At 45.4% G+C, this 20573-nt stretch overlaps 1 protein-coding gene across 1 annotated transcript in view; it reads left to right on the forward strand.

Annotated features, from left to right (window-relative positions):
- Nucleotides 1-408: 408 nt before the first annotated feature.
- Nucleotides 409-20573, forward strand: part of LOC110524490 (leucine-rich repeat-containing protein 52-like) — a 27662-nt gene continuing 7497 nt past the window's right edge. Inside the window, exons 1-2 of the mRNA XM_036978290.1 lie at nucleotides 409-534; nucleotides 777-1769. Of these exons, the coding sequence (XP_036834185.1) occupies nucleotides 1121-1769 (649 nt within the window). The 5' untranslated portion in view covers nucleotides 409-534; nucleotides 777-1120. The remainder of the gene's footprint in view (nucleotides 535-776; nucleotides 1770-20573) is intronic.

Here is a 20573-nt window from a genome sequence, read left to right on the forward strand (position 1 = left end):
GTTTGTTTGCGGCTTCATTAACTCAGTGATATATATATATTTTTTACATTGTTTTCAAACTAATATGTGACTCATATTAATGCCAAAATAACAAGCAAATCAGGCAAGCGCCCCCCCCCAAAAAAAAAAATTACAACAAAAAATATTATTATTTTTGTTATTTCTATTTTGATAAAAGCCCCACCTGCCCTGAATGACGGGTCGCCACTGCATGGCTCCCCCAGTGATTTTACCCATGTGCCCCTACTGAACACCTGGTTACGTCACAAAGCTGTGTGGCAGCGAAAAACACATACAGTCTGACTAAGAGACTGCTGACACACACACACTGCAGCTCCCCCCCCCCTCCCCCCCCCCCCCCCCCCCCCCCCCCCCCCCCCCCCCCCAACTGCAAAAAGAGAGAGCGAACGAGAGAGAGCAGAGCAGCGAACACACACATGCAGCCAGACCAGCCGAGCAGGCAAATGAGGGATGGACGCACTTCCATTCGCGCTCCGGAATAACGGATTAGCAAATGACATCGCAGAACAGACGGTGATTATTAAACTATTACAAATCCATTAAAACAGGCAGTATTACACACCACTCTCTTTAGTAGGAAGCGGAGGAATCACTTCCTGGAATTTCACCATCCAGCAGTTTGGAAACTATAAACGAACAATGCATTCTGCCGCAGACAACTAACTTAAAATAAATACATACCGAGGCAATAACAGAAAAGAGTGACAGACTCCCTTTTATCAAATATTTCTCTTCTCTCTCTACTCTCCTTTCAGGAGAACCTGATAAGCCTCAGCGATTCTCACCGCCCGACCAGCGCGTCAGTCAGTAGGGTCACCTTCGTAATTAACACGGGCGTCTTGTGGACGTGCGTGTGAGTGAGCTAGAGACCGTTATCCATTTGGAGCGAGAGGGGAAGAAAGAGAGTCTGGATATAACCACTATCCAATCCTCCAGACAACAGCAGAAGCCGCAACCGGACTCGGTCCTCCAGAGTAGCCGTCTAGCCGCACCCCCAGTCCCGCAGCCCCATGCAGGATGCCCGGAGGGGAGCGCTGGTCCTGGGGTGTCCTCCTGGTCCTACTCAGCCCGAGTTCATGACGCCCTGGGCTGCTTCATCATGCGTCTCCTACCCGCTCCAAGCGCTCACTCTCTCCGGCTACTCTTTCTCTTTATCTTCGTGATGGGGGTGGCCCCTTCCCCGGCTCTTACAGCAGGCTGCCCTGACAGGTGTGTGTGTGACGACCAGCTGGTGGTCCAGTGTGCCGGGCAGGAGCTCACCCTCTTCCCCAACGACCTCCCTCTAGCTACCCGCCAACTCATCATCTCCAACAACCGCATCGGAGAACTTCCAGCATTGCAACTCAACTACCTGTCTGATCTAGTATACCTGGACGTCAGCAACAACACCCTGATGGAGATCTCCGAGTCCACCTTCGGGAATCTCCGGAAGCTGGCCTACCTTGACCTGTCCTTCAATACACTGACCCAGATCGAGGACCGGACGTTTGGACCGTTGTCTAGCCTTGTGATGCTACGGCTAACAGACAACCCGGGGCTAAGTGAGATCCACCCGGATGCGTTCTCAGAGAACATGGCTCTGCAGGTGCTGGATGTGAGCAGGAACAACCTGACGACGCTGAACATCAGCTCTCTGATTGCCCTGCCCTCTCTGCGCTCCATGGGGCTCAGTGGAAACCCCTGGAGGTGTGACTGCGAGACGGAGGACCTCTGCCTCTGGGTCCAAATAGAAGGATTCAAGTTCCAAGGTAAGAATGGGGATGGAGAGTACAGGGGGGCTTTGTGTGTGTGAGCATGTAAACCACTGTACAGAAAGCGGGATTCAAGTTTGGGGATTTAAGTGGTTCTGTTTGTTTATAGAATATGGGTGACCTGTGCCAGTGTCTTGCTCATGTGCTCCTATAAATGTCACTTTATTTGCCTACTGTCTTTAATTCAGCTGCAATAAATGTCTAGCTTGACAGATGTTCAGAGAAAGTGCAGTCCTAACACTCAGGTGGTGTAGATGGATAGTTATTAGACCTATAGCTTAGACTGTTGACCTGCACTGTGTGTTTTGTTGTTGTACCATTCTGGCGAGTAAACAGGCAGTTGTCCTCTGCTGGGACGTAGAGCCAGAGATGCTCCAAGGTCTTATCACTGCTTATCGTCACATCAACTCATTTAGCTAATTTGATGGTGGGCGCTCAGTCAATAGTCCCTGACTGACAGCCCACTCGGGGACGCCAGCACTGTTTTCACAACACACACACACACAGAGTCAGAGCTAGAGCCTGAGCCAGGGTGAGTAACATCACAGGAGCACAGGGATTGGATTGGAAGTCTCAATGATCAGAGGACTTCCACACCCCATACACAGAATCTCACTCGCTCCCTCTCCCACTTTACTCTCTCTCTCCCTCCCTCTCTCGCTCCCTCTCTCTCTCCCTCCCTCTCTCTCTCCTCTCTCCCTCCTCTCTTTCCTCTCTCTCCCTCCCTCTCTCGCTCACTCTCCCACTTTACTCTATCACTCCCTCACTCTCTCTCCTCTCTCCCTCCTCTCTTTCCTCTCTCTCTCCCTCCCTCTCTCTCCCTCACTCTCTTCTCTCTATTTCTTACACCCTCTCCTCTCTCCCTCTCCTCCCCAGTCTTTCCCTCGCTCCCTAACCTCCACCTGTCCTTCACATCACACCAATGACTCTCCCAAAACTCTGCAGATATGCAGACGTTTTCATCCTCAATGTCTATTGAATTTCCACACTATCTTTGCCAAGAGAGCAGAACTGAGAGGAGGCCTACGACATCATCGCTTCTCCTGTCAGTTAGCCTCCTCTCAGAATAGGATCCTACTGATTTAGGTCTACTAAAGAGAATAGAACATGTATAATAGCCCTACTCACAGGAGGATAGTAGTCTAATTACTGGCACACAGATCAGTGGAGCATCCCACCATTCATCTACTATGTGAGAATACCACTGTAGCCTTCATGAAGAGCGTTGAGCATTTTGGTACAGGGGTTTTTCGGTGTTCCAGGTTCAAGCCTGAGAGGCCAGGGTAGAGGTACTGACTAAGTCCACCATCAGTGTCAGCGCAACTCTCTATCTGTATCTGTGCCATTGGTTCTCTCCTCCACATCTCTCATCACTCCTCCTCTCTTGTCGTTCTTCTTTGACCATTCACCCTCCACGCAGCTGCATCAGGTCCTGGTTACAGGGAGTTACTGGTACTTTGAACTTGACCAGACACCATGCAGAGAAAGAAGGGATGAGATATTGTTTTTATGTACAGTAATGTTGAGATGAAGCATCTCTCCCTTCTCTCTCTCCCGTAGTATGGGATTACATGGAAGTCTATTGATATTGCAGCCATATCCATGTACACTAACCAGAGTGACAGTCGGAGGAGAGGGAATGGGGTCAGGAGAAGAGGGTGCGTGTGTGTGTTTGTTAGCGGTTGGTGTATGCGACTGTGTGTCTTCGTTGTTTAAGATGTCTCATGTTATGACTGCAGGGCTGAGAGTGTAATGTAAAGAGATTCCCGGTGTCTTTAGCTCGTCCTGTGAGTGTGTGTGCATGTGTGTGCGTGCGTGCATCCGTGCGTGCGTGTGTGTTCCACCTGGGCTCCCCATCTTCTAGCACGATTAATCAGAGCCCATTCAGAATTTGTCCCTTCCCCTCTCCTCCTCCTTATCTCACTACTGTATGCTATGAAAGGGATTCATCACGCTAGCATAGCAGATGTGAAGTAGCTAGCCAATTATACAGTGACGTCACCTTCCCTGAGAAGCCTCGGCCAACCAAGAACATGGTTAGCACGCTGCTTGGGGTGTATGTTGTGTTTTTGTGAACGAGGGTTCACGTTGCGGATTGGCCGTACAGGGATAGACTCATGCTACACTTGCTGAAAGGAGAAGGCTCCCCAACAAACTTTATTTAGTGTGTGTGAGCGTGCATGCGTGCATGTGCTCGCATGTCTGTTCTTTGGTGGAAAAAGTACCCAATTGTCATACTTGAGTAAAAGTAAAGATATCTTAATTAATAGAAAATTACTCAAGTTAAAGTGAGTCACTCAGAAAAAAACTACTTGAGTAAAATTCTAAAAGTATTTGGTTTTAAATATACTTAAGTATAGAAAGTAAATGTAACTGCAAAAATATACTTTAGTATCAAAAGTAAAAGTATGAATAATTTCATATTCCTTATAATAAGCAAATCAGACGGCTCAATTTGGCTCAAATGTGAAAAGTACATTATTTTCTTTAGGAATGTAGTGAAGTAAAAGTAGTCAACAATATAAATAGTAAAGTAAAGTACAGATAACCCAAAAAAGGACTTAAGCAGTACTTGAAAGTATTTTTACTTACTTTACCCCACTGCGTGTGTGTAAAGAATGTGTCACTTGTGTCCGTGTTAACATGTATTGACACAACCAGCCAACAAAGTCACAGAGTGCCGATGGGGAGAGAGAGAGACCGTAAATCCATTCATTATGATCAGCAGTCAATGATACCTTGAACAACTACATACATTATTAACCTTTGGATTCCCTGCATTGTTCAATATTTTATTCTTTAGAGTCTAAGACGTTGGTTGCTAAGCTGACATGTGGAATTATTTAAGATGGTCATACTATGGATAATTTAGCTAATTGGTTTGGAATTTTAGGACCCTTTTAGGTATAAAAAAATATAGAGAGATTTTGGTCTTTACTACCAAAGCCCATAGAAACGCATTGAATACATGCAGGTAGCCTGGCGGGTAGGAGCGTTGGGCCAGTAACTGAAAGGTTGCTAGATCGAATCCCCGAGCTGACAAGGTAAAAATCTGTCGTACTGCCCCTTGAACAAGGCAGATAACCCACTGTTTCCCGGGCGCCGTGGATGTGGATTAAGGCAGCCCTTCGCACCGCTCTGATTCAGAGGTGTTGTTTTAAATACGGAAGACACATTTGTGTTGAATGCATTCAGTTGTACAACTGACTAGATATCCTCTTTCCCCTAACACATTCATTAATGGCAAAAGGGACAGTTAAAAAATACATCGTAAGAAAAAAGGTTTTTAAGCGGCTGTCCTAAATCTTAGAGATATGAAACAACTCAGGAAATATATATACACTACCGTTACATTTTTTTGGGTTACTTAGAAATGTCCTTGTTTTTGAAAGAAAAGCTTTTTTTCCCTCCATTAAAATAACATCGAATTGATCAGAAATACAGTGTAGACAGTGTAGACATTGTTAATGTTGTAAATGACTATTGTAGCTGGAAACGGCAGATTTTTAATGGAATCTCTTCATAGGCTGACAGAGGCCCATTATCAGCAACCATCACTCCTGTGTTCTAACGTCAACAGTGAAGAGGCGACTCCGGGATGCTGGCCCTCCAGGCAGAGTTCCTCTGTCCAGTGTCTGTGTTCTTTTTCCCATCTTAATCTTTTCTTTTTATTGGCCAGTCTGAGATATGGCTTTTTCTTTGCAACTCTGCCTAGAAGGCCAACATCCCGGAGTCACCTCTATACTGTTGACATTGAGACTGGTGTTTTGCGGGTACTATTTAATGAAGCTGCCAGTTGAGGACTTGTGAGGCTTCTGTTTCTCAAACTAGATACTCTAATGTACTTGTCCCCTTGCTCAGTTGTGCACCGGGGCCTCCCACTCCTCTTTCTTTCTATGTGAAGGGAGTAGTGCACAGCATTGTATGAGATCTTCAGTTTCTTGGCAGTTTCTCGCATGGAATAGCCTTCCTTTCTCAGAACAAGAATAAACTGACGAGTTTCAGGAGAACGTTTTTTGTTTCTGGCCATTTTGAGCCTGTAATCGAACCCACAAATGCTGATTCTCCAGATACTCAAACTAGTCTAAAGAAGGCCAGTTTTATTTCTTCTTTAATCAGTACAACAGTTTTCAGCTGTGCTAACATAATACCAAAAGTGTTTTCTAATGATCAATTAGCCTTTTAGCTAATTAGCTAATACAACGTGCCATTGGACACAGGAGTGATGGTTGCTGATAATGGGCCTCTGTACCCCTATGTAGATATTACATAAAAAAATCAGCTACAATAGTAATTTACAACATTAACAATGTCTACACTATATTTCTGATCAATTTTATGTTATTTTATTCAACAAAAAAATAGATTTTCTTTCAAAAACAAGGACATTTCTAAGTGACCCCAAACTTTCGAACGGTATTGTACAAATATCCCTTACACAGCCTGAAGGTGTGTTGGATCATTGTCCTGTTGGAAAAACAAATGATAGTCCCACTAAGCCCAAACCAGATGGGATGGTGTATCACTGCAAAATGCTGTGGTAGCCATGCTGGTTAAGTGTGCCTTGAATTCTAAATAAATCACAGACAGTGTCACCAGCAAAGCACACCCACACCATCACACCACCTCCTCCATGCTTCACGGTGGGAACCACACAGTCCTGATTCATGCAGTCCCCTCTGAACAGTTGATGCTGAGATTTGTCTGTTACTTGAACTCTGTGAAGCATTTATTTCGCTGCAATTTCTGCGGCTGGTAACTCTAATGAACTTATCCTCTGCTGCAGAGGTAACTCTGGGTATTCCTTTCCTGTGGTGGTCCTCATGAGTGCCAGTTACATCATAGCTCTTGATGGTTTTTGCAACTGCACTTGAAGAAACTTTCAAAGTTCTTCAAATGTTCCGTATTGACTGATCTTTATGTCTTAAAGTAATGATAGACTGTCGCTTCTCTTTGCTTATTTGAGCTGTTCTTGACATAATATGGACTTTTACCAAATAGGGCTATCTTCTGTATACTACCCCTACCTTGTCACAACACAACTGATTGGCTCAAACGCATTAAGAAGGAAAGCAATTCCACAAATGAACTTCTAACAAAGCACACAGTTAATTGAAATGCATTCCAGGTGACTACCTCATGAAGCTGGTTGAGAGAATGCCAATAGTGTGCAAAGCTGTCAGCAAGGCACAGGGTGGCTACTTTGAAGAATCTCAGATATAAATATATTTTGATTTGTTTAACACTTTTTTGGTTACTATATGATTCCATATGTGTTATTTCATAGTTTTGAGGTCTTCACTGTTATTCTACAATGTAGAAAATATTAAAAATAAAAAAAAAACCTTGAATGAGTAGGCATGTCTGTAACGGCAGATCTCCTCTTCGTCTGAAGAGGAGTAAGGATCGGACCAAGATGAAGCGTGGTAAGTGTCCACAGCTTTAATCAAAGAAAGCACTGAACACTGAGTACAAAAATAACAAAAAGAACCGTGAAGAAACTAAACCGAAACAGTACCGTGTGGCGACAAACACTGACACGGAAACAAACACCCACAAACCAACAGTAAAACCCAGGCTCCCTAAGTATGATTCTCAATCAGAGACAACTAACAACACCTGCCTCTGATTGAGAACCATACCAGGACGAAACAGAAACCAAACATAGACAAACAAACATAGACTGCCCACCCCAACTCACGCCCTGACCATACTAAATAAAGACAAAACAAAGGAAATAAAGGTCAGAACGTGACAATGTCCAAACTTTTGACTGGTATTTTTTACTTTTGACTGTGTATATATTTATTTTTACACATATTTAACCCCTTTTTTGGGGTAGGCACAAACTATCTTAATACTTAATACTTCCATTCGTTTATTTTAACCGATACTGGTTACTTTCAGACGAGTCTCGTGACACTTGTGGGGGTCGTAGAGCAAAACGGAGAACACCATTTTCGTGAGTGTCTCCCCTTTACATACAGTGGTCATAATAGTTGTAGGTCAAACCGTTCAGACGTTTTTGTGAGAAGACCGATTTTGGGGGGTGTCTCATGGCCTTACAAACACCGCTCTAACTCTGTCACCTTTCACCGCAGATGCGGAAGTGCGACACTGGCGGATGCAGTGGATTGAGACAGATATCTCTAGCTGAAACTGACAGATTTTTATCATGATTTTTTCAAGAATGATGCACCGGTGCTATGTGTGTTGAATATGGCATTATTGTGTGTGTTTGCTCTAACATTCTAAAAGCAGGTCAGGGTCGAAGGTTAACTGTGTAACACAAGTGTATAACACAGAGGGATGGGTTTGTGTGAGAGAGATGAACAATGACATAGAAAATGATAGACAGATATAGAGATGAGACAGAGAAATTGAAAACAGATCGAGAGAACAAACAAGGGAGGGAGAGTAAGAGAGCTGTTGCTATCTGACCTTCACTTTCTCATCATTCTTCAACGGAGGAAGGAGGGATCACCGTGAAAGGATGGCGGGAAGGATGAGGCATTGAAATGATGGTGATCTGATTAATACCATAGTGGAGAGTAGAGAGTGTAACGGTGCGCTTGTGTCGGCGTGTGTGTGTGTGTGTGTGTGCGTGCGTGCGTTAAGGAATTATTCAGCCTAGTTGATGTGATGAAGAAAGGTCAACTATTCTTAGTCAACCTCTCTCTCTGCCAGATATAGTTGTCTTTCTTCATACATCTAAAGATATGCTGATTTTTATTTTTTTTACCAAACAATAGAAGTGCTTGAAGTGGAATGAAAAAGTGGCCGGTACTCATTTAAATAATATTTTAATCATGTTTTACAGCCGGTATTCTATAAGAGTTGCTACTGGTGAGCACCAGTCCGATTCAACAACTGGGGTTGACAGAAATGTTGTTTTTAGCCATTTTGCTAAAAGAAGAGCTGTCTTCTTACTTCAGTTCAGCTAGATGACATTTGTTTGGAGGGCAAAAGGGCCTTTTCTCAGAATAAGCAATCAAGAGCATAACCACATCAGTGGCTCTCTCACACACATGCAGTAGTACACAAACACACACAAACAAGCATTCATGCACGAGCACACAGTACAGCTACTCACACACATCCATCCATAATTCTAAGAAATTTGTTCTGCATCGATGAGGTTGGGAGGAAAGATTAAAAACAGAAAGATAAAAGTAGAATCCTCCTCCTCCATAGGATTACCATATGTACACACACACACATGGTGTACACACACACACACACACACACACACACACACACACACACACACACACACACACACACACACACACACACACACACACACACACACACAGTCATAATTGGGGTGTTATAAATAGCTGTGTTTACAGTCGGAGCAGGAGTCTGCCTTCCAGGTTAATACGTCACAACCCATATCAGCTCTCTCTCTCTCTGTCTGTCTGTCTGTGTGTGTGTGTGTGTGTGTGTGTGTGTGGTGTGTGTGTGTGTGTGTGTGTGGTGTGGTGTGTGTGTGTGTGGTGTGTGTGTGTGTGTGGTACTTGAGTATGTTATGAAGTGGTGGGACTTACTCTGTTATCTGACTTCATTGCTGCTTTCTCTGATATGGGACAGATGAGGGAGAGAGTGTCAGTGATTATGTTTCAGGAACATCATTTTTCCAGCACTCCAGTGAAATGTAAATGGTCTTGTATTTAGCTCTGCTGTGTGTAATAATTTGTCTGGAATGCAGCCGGTGATTTGGCACAGTGCAGCCCAGCTCTGCTATCACACAGCAGCTCTAGGTGTTCAAGCCAATGTGTGCGTACTGTGTGTGTGCCCACAAACATGATTTATGTTTGAATGTTAGTGTTTGTGTGTGTGTTACTAGCTTGCTTGCTTATTTGTATGATGAGTGTGTCTGTCCACACATAGAGGCTCTTTGGTTTTACTGCTCAGTGAGTGTCTGTTCGGTTGGTCTAGTCCAACCGAACCGCTACGACTGGCACTGCTCACTCTGTCAAGGTCACACACACAGTAATGGAAGGAGATCATGGTTAACCATCTAAAACTGCTAAAACGTGTGTGTGAGTGTGTGAGTGTGATCCTGAGTCATAGCTGCTTCAGTGTAGACTCAGCAGTATTGACATTACTCTACTCTGCAGCATACACACCCATTTAGCTTTTAGCATACTGTAGTCTGCTACTATACTCAGATGTCCCAGGTTCCAAACCGGCCGTCAGAACTGGAAAAAGGTGGCACACTTACATTCAATTGTATTTCATAAGAGGTGCTGGTACTAAAGCAGTAGGCTATTCGAGGTTATTGTTCTCAACAGCAATCAGCACCAACCCACTCTAACATTTATGGTCAGACAGTCCAGTGTTGACAGTACTTAGACCTCAACAGAACAAATTACCCTTCTAACTCACCAGTAGACCACAATATGCTGGTTGTGACTTTAACTGTTGTCAATTAACTTGGGGTCAGACTTCAGGTTGGGGGTCAGAGGTCAGGGATCAAGGTAATCTGCAACAGTATGAGAGGTGATCAGTCTTGTTATTTTCCTATTATGTATTGAGCCAAGCAGTATTGAGCCTGTAGTATTAGTATGGGACTTCAGCTTGTAGGTTTATTCAGGGTCATGTTATGTAACCTTATGCATCTCTCCTATTAGTCCAGTTATTGCTGCTGCTGCTCTGTACTGTGGAGCCAGGAGTTAATTTAACAAGCATGTTAATGACTACTTTACCCTAGATTAGGGAGGGAGGGAGTGGGGGGGGGGGGGGGGGGGGGGTGTGCGTGCGGGTGTGAGTGTGTGCATCACTATTGGATAATAACCTTGTTTGCTATGTTTTGAAGATGAATTATTGCTCCAAAATTCAAACAATATGACCTCATTACTAGTTCAACATAGACTGTCTGTTGCACTGAACACGAGCCACTCTCAGATGGAGGTCAGCAGCAAGGTATCAACCCAGGGAAATAGAAAACAAAGATCAGCACTGCTCTTATTTCTCCTACTATTTACTGACCTGCTCCCTGGACACACACACATGCAAACACACGCTTGCACGCACATATTCATGCACGCACGCACGCACGCACACACACACACACACACACACACACACACACACACACACACATAGCCCTGGGACCAAATCAGATCCTCAAAAGGTTCTACAGCTGCACCATTGAGAGCATCCTGATGTTGCATCACTGTCTGTAATGGCAACTGCTCGGCCTCCGACCGCAAGACACTACAGAGGGTAGTGTGTACAGCCCAGTACATCACTGGGACCAAGCTTCCTGCTATCCAGGACCTCTTTTCCAGACGGTGTCAGAGGAAGGCCCTAAAAAGTGTCAAAGACTCCAGCCACCCTAGTCATAGACTGTTCTCTCTGCTGCCGCACGGCAAGCAGTACCGGAGCACCAAGTCTGGGACCAAAAGGCTTCTAAACAGCTTCTACCCCCCAAGCCATAAGACTCCTGAACATCTCATCAAATGGCTACCCACACTATTTGCATTGCCCCCCTCTTTTATTCTGTTGCTACTCTCTGTTATTATCTATGCATAAGTCACTTTAATAACTCTACCCACATGTACATATTACCTCAATTACCTCGACAAACAGGTGCCCCCGCGCATTGACTCTGTACCGGTACCCCCAGTATATAGCCTCGCTATTGTTATTTTACTGCTGCTCTTTAATTATTTGTTACTTTATGTCTTATTTTTTTTCTTTTTTTTTCTTAACTGCATTGGTGGTTAAGGGCTTCTGAGTAAGCATTTCACTAAGGTTATAGTCGGCGCATTTGACAAATAAAATTTGATTTGACTGGTCATTTTAAAGTGGTACACTTCACAGGGCCAGTATAGTATGACAGTGACACTGCTGTCCAGGGGTTAATAGTTATAATAGCCATTCCAGCAAACATTCCAAGAACATTAGCTACAATTCCCATTAAGTTCTAGATAGATAAAACCCTAACATTAGAATGATAACATCCCATCCCATCTTTTTTGATGTTTTAAATGAAATATCCTCGGAATGTTCTCCTAACAGTCACAAAAATGTTGTCCACAACTGTAACAAACAGCGCAGAACATTCTGTCACGATCGTTTGTAGAGAAGGACCAAGGCGCAGCGTGATTACAGTTCCACATAATTTATTAAAGTGAAACTAATAAACAAAACAAGAAACAAATAACGAGCCGTGACTACAGAGATGCTACATACACTAACTCAAAATAATATCCCACAACCCACAGGTGGAAAAAAGGCTACCAAAATATGATCCCCAATTAGAGACAACGATTACCAGCTGCCTCTAATTGGGAATCATACAAAATCACTAACATAGAAAAACAAAACTAGAACCCCACATAGAAATAATAAACTGGACTAACCCCCCAGTCACGCCCTGACCTACTCCACCATAGAAAATAAGGAATCTCTATGGTCAGGACGTGACAGTACCCCCCCCCAAAGGTGAAACCAAAAGGGAGGGTTGGTGCAGGACGAAGAACCCTCTCATCCCGCGGATCCGCCAGCATCGGGGGCGGCTCTGGTGTGGGCCGAAGAACCCGCTCATCCTGCGGATCCAGCCATGGACCCAGGCTGAACACTGTGCCTGGACTGGACCTAGATGCCGAGGAAGGCTCCTGCCATGGAGCGGGACTGGACACCGGCCCTGGCCTGGACATCCGTGCAGAGGAAGACTCCTGCCATGGAGCTGGACTGGACACCGTGTTTGGACTGGACATCGGCTTAGAGGAAGGCTCCTGCCATGGAGCGGGACTGTACACCGTGTTTGGACTGGACATCGGCTTAGAGGAAGGCTCCTGCCATGGAGCTGGACTGGACACTGTGTTTGGACTGGACATCCGTGCAGAGGAGGACTCCTGCCATGGAGCTGGACTGGACACCGTGTTTGGACTAGATATCGGCTTAGAGGAAGGCTCCTGCCATGGAGCGGGACTGGACACCGTGTTTGGACTGGACATCGGCTTAGAGGAAGGCTCCTGCCATGGAGCTGGACTGGACACCGTGTTTGGACTGGACATCGGCTTAGAGGAAGGCTCCTGCCATGGAGCTGGACTGGACGCCGTGTTTGTACTGGACATCGGCTTAGAGGAAGGCTCCTGCCATGGAGCGGGACTGGACACCGTGCAGAGGAAGACTCCTGCCATGGAGCTGGACTGGACACTGTGTTTGGACTGGACATCGGCGCAGAGGAAGGCTGGACATCCGTGCAGAGGAAAACTCCTGCCATGGAGTAGGACTGGACACTGTGTTTGGACTGGACATCGGCGCAGAGGAAGGCTCCTGCCCCGGAGCTGGACTGGACGCCGTGCTCGGACTGTGCATTGGTGCAGAGCTCCTGCCATCCCTCGTTGAGGGATGTTCCGGACTGTTGACCGTCGCTGGAGGTTCCGGACCTTGGACCGTCTCAGGAGGTTCCGGACCATGGACCGTCTCAGGAGGTTCCGGACCGGGAAACGTTGTTGGAGGTTCCAGACGCCGGAAGCTCCGGACTGGGAACCGTCGCCGGAAGCTCTGGACTGGAAACCGTCACCGGAAGCTCTGGACTGGGAACCGTCGCTGGAAGCTCTGGACTGGGGATTGTTGCAGGAAGCCTGGTGCGTGGGGCCGGCACTGGTGGTACCGGTCTGGTGACACGCACTTCAGGGCGAGTGCGGGGAGGAGGCACAGGACGTACCTGACTGGGAAGGCACACTTGAGGGAGAGTGCGAGGAGCAGGCACAGGACGTACCGGACTGGGGACACGCACTTCAGGGAGAGTGCGAGGAGCAGGCACAGGACGTACCGGACTGGGGACACGCACTTCAGGGAGAGTGTGAGGAGCAGGCACAGGACGTACCGGACTGGGGACACTCACTTCAGGGAGAGTGCGAGGAGGAGGCACAGGACGTACTGGGCTTAGGAGGCGCACTGTAGACCTGGTGCGTAGAGCTGGCACAGATGGTGCCGGAACGATGACACTTTGGGGTGGGGCACATGGGGTGCTCGCACGGTGAGTGTGGGGAGCTGGCGCAGGACATACTGGGCTGTGGAGGCGCACTGGAGACCTGGTGCGTAGAACCGGCACAAATTGTACCGGAACGGCGAAACACACTTCAGGGTGAGTACGTGGAGGAAACACAGGACGTACCGGACTGGGGAGGCACACTGGAGGCCAGATGCGTGAAACCGGTGCAGATGACACCGGACTGGTGTCACGCTCCTCAGCATGCCCGCTCTGCAGCACTCTCATCGCCATCACCTCTCTCCGGAATCTTTTGTCGAGTTCCTCCTTCGACTCCCTGACGGTCTCTGGCTCATTCCTCGGCTCCGCCGACCACCCCATGTCCCCCCCCCCCCCCCCCCACAAAAATAATTTGGGCTGTCTTTTGGGCTTACTCTGTGGCCGCGAACCCCGGCGTCGTCGCTGTCCTCTCTTCTCACCCTGCGTCTGCTTCCACGGAAGGCTTTCGTCTCCAGCCATAATTTCCCTCCAAGTCCAGGATGTCTTCTCCTCCTTTATCTCCTCCCAAGCCCAGGATACCTTCTCTTCCCGGGCACGATGCTTGGTCCTATTGTAGTGGGATATTCAGTCACGATCGTTTGTTGAAAAGGACCAAGGCGCAGCGTGATTACAGTTCCACATAATTTATTAAAGTGAAACTAATAAACGAAACAAGAAACAAACAACGAACCGTGACTACAGAGGTGCTACATACACTAACTCTAAATAATATCCCCCAAAACACAAAACAACTGTCCAGTTGTGTGGATGATTATCCAGCTGAATGTAACTAAATGTAATCTACATAATCCCCAAAAATAATTATTTATCACGAGAGGGTCATAAACAATAACTAGTAATGCTGAAAGGAAGGTTACAATCTCACCTTTCTTGTAAAAATGTTAACAATTAATGAACATGCACCTGTGGAACAGTCGTTAAGACACTAACAGCTTACAGACGGTAGGCAATTAAGGTCACAGTTATGAAAACATAGGACACTAAAAAGAGGTCTTTCTACTGACACCAAAAGAAAGATGCCCAGGGTCCCTGCTCATCTGCATGAACGTGCCTTAGGCATGCTGCAAGGAGGCATGAGGACTGCAGATGTGGCCAGGGCAATAAATTGCAATGTCCGTACTGTGAGACGCCTAAGACAGCGCCACAGGGATACAGGACGGACAGCTGATCGTCCTCGCAGTGGCAGACCACATGTAACAACACCTGCACAGAATCGGTACATCCCAACATGACATTTGCGGGACAGGTACAGGATGGCAACAACAACTGCCTTAGTTAAACTATGAACGCACAATCCCTCCGTCAGTGCTCAGACTGTCCGCAATAGGCTGAGAGAGGCTGGGCTGAGGGCTTGTAGGGCAGGTCCTCACCACATCACCGGCAACAGCGTCACCTATGGGCACAAACCCACCATCGCTGGACCAGACAGGACTGGCAAAAAGTGCTCTTAACTGACGAGTTGCGGTTTTGTCTCACCAGGGGTGATGGTCAGATTCGCGTTTATCGTCAAAGGAATGAGCGTTACACCGAGGTCTGTACTCTGGAGAAGGATCTAGGTGGAGAGTCCTCCCTCAGGTGGTACCCTTCCTGCATGCTCATCCTGACATGACCCTCCAGCATGACAATGCAACCAGCCTACTGCTCATTCTGTGCGTGATTTCCTGCAAGACAGGAATGTCAGTGTTCTGCCATGGCCAGCGAAGAGCCCAGATCTCAATCCCATTGAGCACGTCTGGGACCTGTTGGATCGGAGGGTGAGGGCTAGGACCATTCCCCCCCAGAAATGTCCGGGAACTTGCAGGTGCCTTGTTGGAAGAGTGGGGTAACATCTCACAGCAAATCTGGTGCAGTCCATGAGGAGGAGATGCACTGCAGTACTTAATGCAGCTGGTGGCCACACCAGACACTGACTGTTACTTTTGATTTTGACCCCCCTTTGTTCAGGGACACATTATTCAATTTCTGTTAGTCATATGTCTGTGGAACTTGTTCAGTTTCTAGAAACATGGACTGACTGAGCAGAGATTACGATCTGGCAGTGTGGAAGTGGCAGGACTGAGTATTTGTATTGGTCTTGATTATGGAACAGGTTGCAGCTGGTTGGGATCTGCTCTGACTACAGCACACCTGTCTCCGCCCACACAATCACACACACACACAGAGAGGGAGAGAGCACTGGGGGAGTGGCGGCAGGTCAATGAGACACCAGATGAGCACTAGAGGGCGTGGCAGGAGCAGATGTGACAGTTGTTTTGTTTAAAATCTATAAATTATTTTACATGAATGGCTATAAATTGATCTCTGAATGTGCTACCGTGATGACACCACTCTCTCCTGCTGCGCTACAATGTAAGGATTGCAGGCATGTGTTTTGTCAGTGGCTGTGACGTAGGGTTCAGCCAGGAGTTGGACAGTCGGAAAAAGGCAATGCAAATAGTCTGGGTAGCCATTTGATTAGCTGTTCAGGAGTCTTATGGCTTGGGGTAGAAGCTGTTAAGAAGCCTCTTGGACCAAGACTTGGTGCTCCGGTACCGCTTGCCATGCGGTAGCAGAGAGAACAGTCTATGACTAGGGTGGCTGGAGGCTTTGACAATTTTTAGGGCCTTCCTCTGACACCGCCTGATATAGAGGTCCTGGATGGCAGGAAGCTTGGCCCCGGTGATGTACTGGGCCGTGTACAGTCGTGGCCAAAAGTTTTAAGAATGACAAATATGCCCCAGTTTGTATGAGGGCAATTGTCATGCTGATTGAGTTCAAATAACAGACTGGAAGCTTCAAAAGGTGGGTGGTGCTTGGAATCATTGTTCGTCCTCTGTCATCCATGGTTACCTGCAAGGTGCGTTTATATGTATTATTTTGTTATTTTGTATTCAGTGTTCAGTCAGAATAAATAATATGAACACATACCACGCTGCACCTTGGTCTTCACCTGAATGCCGTTACAGCCCAGTCATCTTGGTGTATGTCAACTTCTGACCCACTGGAATTGTGATACAGTGAATTATAAGTGAAAAATTACTTGTGTCATGCACAAAGTATATGTCCTAACCGACTTGCCAAAACTATAGTTTTGTGGAGTGGAGAAATTTGTGGAGTGGTTGAAAAACGAGTTTTAATGACTCCAACCTAAGTGTATGTAAACTTCCGACTTCAACTGTATGTTGACAACCTGCAATGCCTGGTTCTCAAGCCAGGTTTTTTATACTCTGCATCACCAGGAAAGCTCTACTATTTGTTCAGTATATAGCCATGGCAGTATGTTCAATCAGGAATTCATTGTTTCTGTTTTAGCCTTAGATATTACTAAACCAGGGAAATACTGCTAACTGGGTTATTCACCATCCCTTTATATGCTGCATACTTCTGGGCACATATTTACAAGGTATCCAAGACTCTGAGTGCGGATCTAGGGTCACTTTTGCTTTTCAGATCCTAAAAAATAGAACAGGGGCGTCAAGCGTCTCAAAGTAGGGATTATATCGGGTGCATAAAAAAGTGGAACAGTCCATTTTTACAAAGTTTTTATTTTTTTTATGTTAGTCTAAATTCTGCATGCTATTTGGTTAACAACATTGGACAAAACTATAAACGCAACATGTAAAGTGTTGGTCCCATGTTTCATGAGCTGAAACAAAAGATCCCAGAAATGTTCCATACGCACAAATATCTTATTTCTCTAAAATGTTGTGCACATTTTACATCCCTGTTCGTGAGCATTTCTCCTTCACCAAGATAATCCATCCACCATAAGCTCCAATGTCATTTTAGAGAATTTGTCAGTATGTCCAACCGGCCTCACAACGTCAGACAAAGTGTATGGCATCGTGGGCGAGCGGTTTGCTGATGTCAGCGTTGTGAACAGAGTGCCCCATGGTGGCAGTGGGGTTATGGTATTGGCAGGCATAAGCTATGGACAATGACACAATTGCATTTTATCGATGGCAATTTTGAATGCACCAAAATACCGTGACAAGATCTTGAGGCCCAACTGATGCGTAACTGTATTTCCAGTCATGTGAAATCCACAGATTAGGGCCTAATGAATTTATTTTAATTGACTGATTTCCTCATGTGAACTTTAACTCAGTAAAATCGAATAAATTATTAAATGTTGCGTTTATATTTTTGTTCAGTATATTTTACCAACTATTTAGCAGTCTTATGGCTTGGGGGTAGAAGCTGTTCAGGGTCCTGTTGGTTCCAGACTTTGTGCATTGGTTCCGCTTGCCGTGCGGTAGCAGAGAGAACAGTCTATGACTTGGGTGGCTGGAGTCTCTGACCATTTTTAGGGTCTTCCTCTGACACAGCCTGGTATAGAGATCCTTGATGGAAGGGAGCTCGGCCCCAGTGATGTACTGGGCCGTACACATTACCCTCTGTAGCGCCTTGCAGTTGGATACCAAGCAGTTGCCATACCAAGCAGGGATGCAGCCCGTCAAGATGCTCTAAATGGTGCATTTTCTTGCTCTCTTCACAACTGTGTTGGTGTGTGTGTGGACCGTGATAGATCCTTAGGGATGTGGACACCGAGGAACTTCAAGCCTCTACCCGCTTGACCCTCCTTCATGGGTGAACATGGAGTACATGAGGGACTAAGCACTCACCCCTGAGGGGCCCCCTGAGAATGTTGTGGTAATGTTAGGTCAAACTTACAGTGCATTTGGAAAGTATTCAGACCCAGTCCCCTTTTCTACATTTTGTTACGTTACAGCCTTATTCTAAAATTGATTCAATTATATTATTTTCTTAACAATTTACACACCATGCCCCATAATGACAAAGCAAAACGGGTTTGAGACATTTTTGCAAATTTATAAAAAATAATTAACCTTATTATAATTATTTTTGTTGGAATTTTTACCCCTTTTTCTCTCCAATTTCGTGGTGTCCAATTGTTGTAGTAGCTACTATCTTGTCTCATCGCTACAACTCCCGTACGGGCTCGGGAGAGACGAAGGTTGAAGGTCATGCGTCCTCCGATACACAACCCAACCTAGCCGCACTGCTTCTTAACACAGCGCGCATCCAACCCGGAAGCCAGCCGCACCAATGTGTCAGAGGAAACACTGTGCACCTGGCAACCTTGGTTAGCGTGCACTGCGCCCGGCCCGCCACAGGAGTCGCTGGTGCGCGATGAGACAAGGACATCCCTACCGACCAAGCCCTCCCTAACCCGGACGACGCTAGGCCAATTGTGCGTTGCCCCATGGACCTCCCGGTCGCGGCCGGTTACGACAGAGCCTGGGCGCAAACCCAGAGTCTCTGATGGCACAGCTGGTACAGCGCCCTTAACCACTGCGCCACTCGGGAGGCCCTAATTAACCTTATTTACAGAAGTATTCAGACCCTTTATTCAGTACTTCTGAATACTTTCCGAATGCACTGTAAATATAACATTTTCTAAATGTTGTTGAAATTTCCTGTGAATCTCCAGGACAGCTGAAAATGTGTATTGCGTGAAATCAATGGAATATTGTGTTTAAGCTAAAGCAAATATGCTATGAATGTCATAAAAACTGACTTATTTGGAAATTGTGCTACATTGGGGGAATGTTCTGTAACATCCCAGACAACTCCCATAACTTCACTCAATATTCTGGGAACCTTAAAGAACTTAGACCAGGTGTTCTTTTTAAAATATATATTTTATTTAATCTTTTATAAACAGTATAAAACATATACATACAAACGACAATATCAACTATATCTCACCTTCCCAGACCCACAGGCGCACACACCCCCATCTCAAACTGCACCATTTATTTTCTCTCCATAGCACAAGGACTTGAAATATTGAAATAATAGATCATTCCATTCTTCCATTGTGTTAAGATTGATTCATTTCCACGTTTTTAATATACGTTTTTTCAAGATGAGTGAAGAGGAGGATCATCCAACCCATCGGGTATATCCATACATTATGTCTGATGTATAATACAGTCTATACATTAGTTTATACTGGACTAAGCTTACATTTTTGTTAACTGTAATTTCGTTAGTTATGCTGCAACTTTCCCTCCATCTTGTGCCAACATCAGTTATTTTTAAGTCTTTGTTCCAATAGTTCATGTTTTTTTCTAAGAGATTGTCAGTTGGATATGCTCTCTGCAAGGTTTTCTATGTCTTCCACGTCATATGAACACCCTTTTCTGACTCAAATAGGATTTACTCAAGGTTGCTCTGATGTCCAAAAGATTTCAAATCAAAATGTCATGATATGGAACTTTTAAGTTGCATATATTTCAGACTATCTACATTGGTCAGTTCGAAAATGACTTTTGAGTTCTGTCATGGAAATAAATGTACTTTCTGTTACCAAGTCATTTATGGTTTCTATGCCTTTAGTTTTCCATGTGGACCAATTTATAGGTGAATTCTGAAAGCTATCCAATGATTGTTCCATAAAGTTGTGTTTTTCGGAAATTATTTTGGATCTTGTAGAATAGGTTTCATTTTCTTCCATATTGTTATATTGAAATGTGTTGTAGGAACGTTCTTGTAACATCAGGTGAATGTTTTTTGCACCCTAAAATAAACATTATAGAATAATCTGCACAACTGGACAGTTTTTGTGTTTTGGGAACATACTGTATCCTTTGCGATGTCCCCAGAAGGTTCTCACCAGACTGTTCCCACAACCTAATGAGACATTCTGGGAGCCTTTAAAGAACAGATTAAATGGGTTCTAGGAATGTTCTTGCAACATCAGCACCACTAAACACTTTTTGTCTTATGAGAACATTTGTTGAGACCTAACGAATGTTCTAAAAACTTTGACAGAACCAATT

The sequence above is a fragment of the Oncorhynchus mykiss genome, chromosome 5 (genome assembly GCF_013265735.2).
Source record: "Oncorhynchus mykiss isolate Arlee chromosome 5, USDA_OmykA_1.1, whole genome shotgun sequence".
In the NCBI taxonomy this organism is placed as follows: domain Eukaryota; kingdom Metazoa; phylum Chordata; class Actinopteri; order Salmoniformes; family Salmonidae; genus Oncorhynchus; species Oncorhynchus mykiss.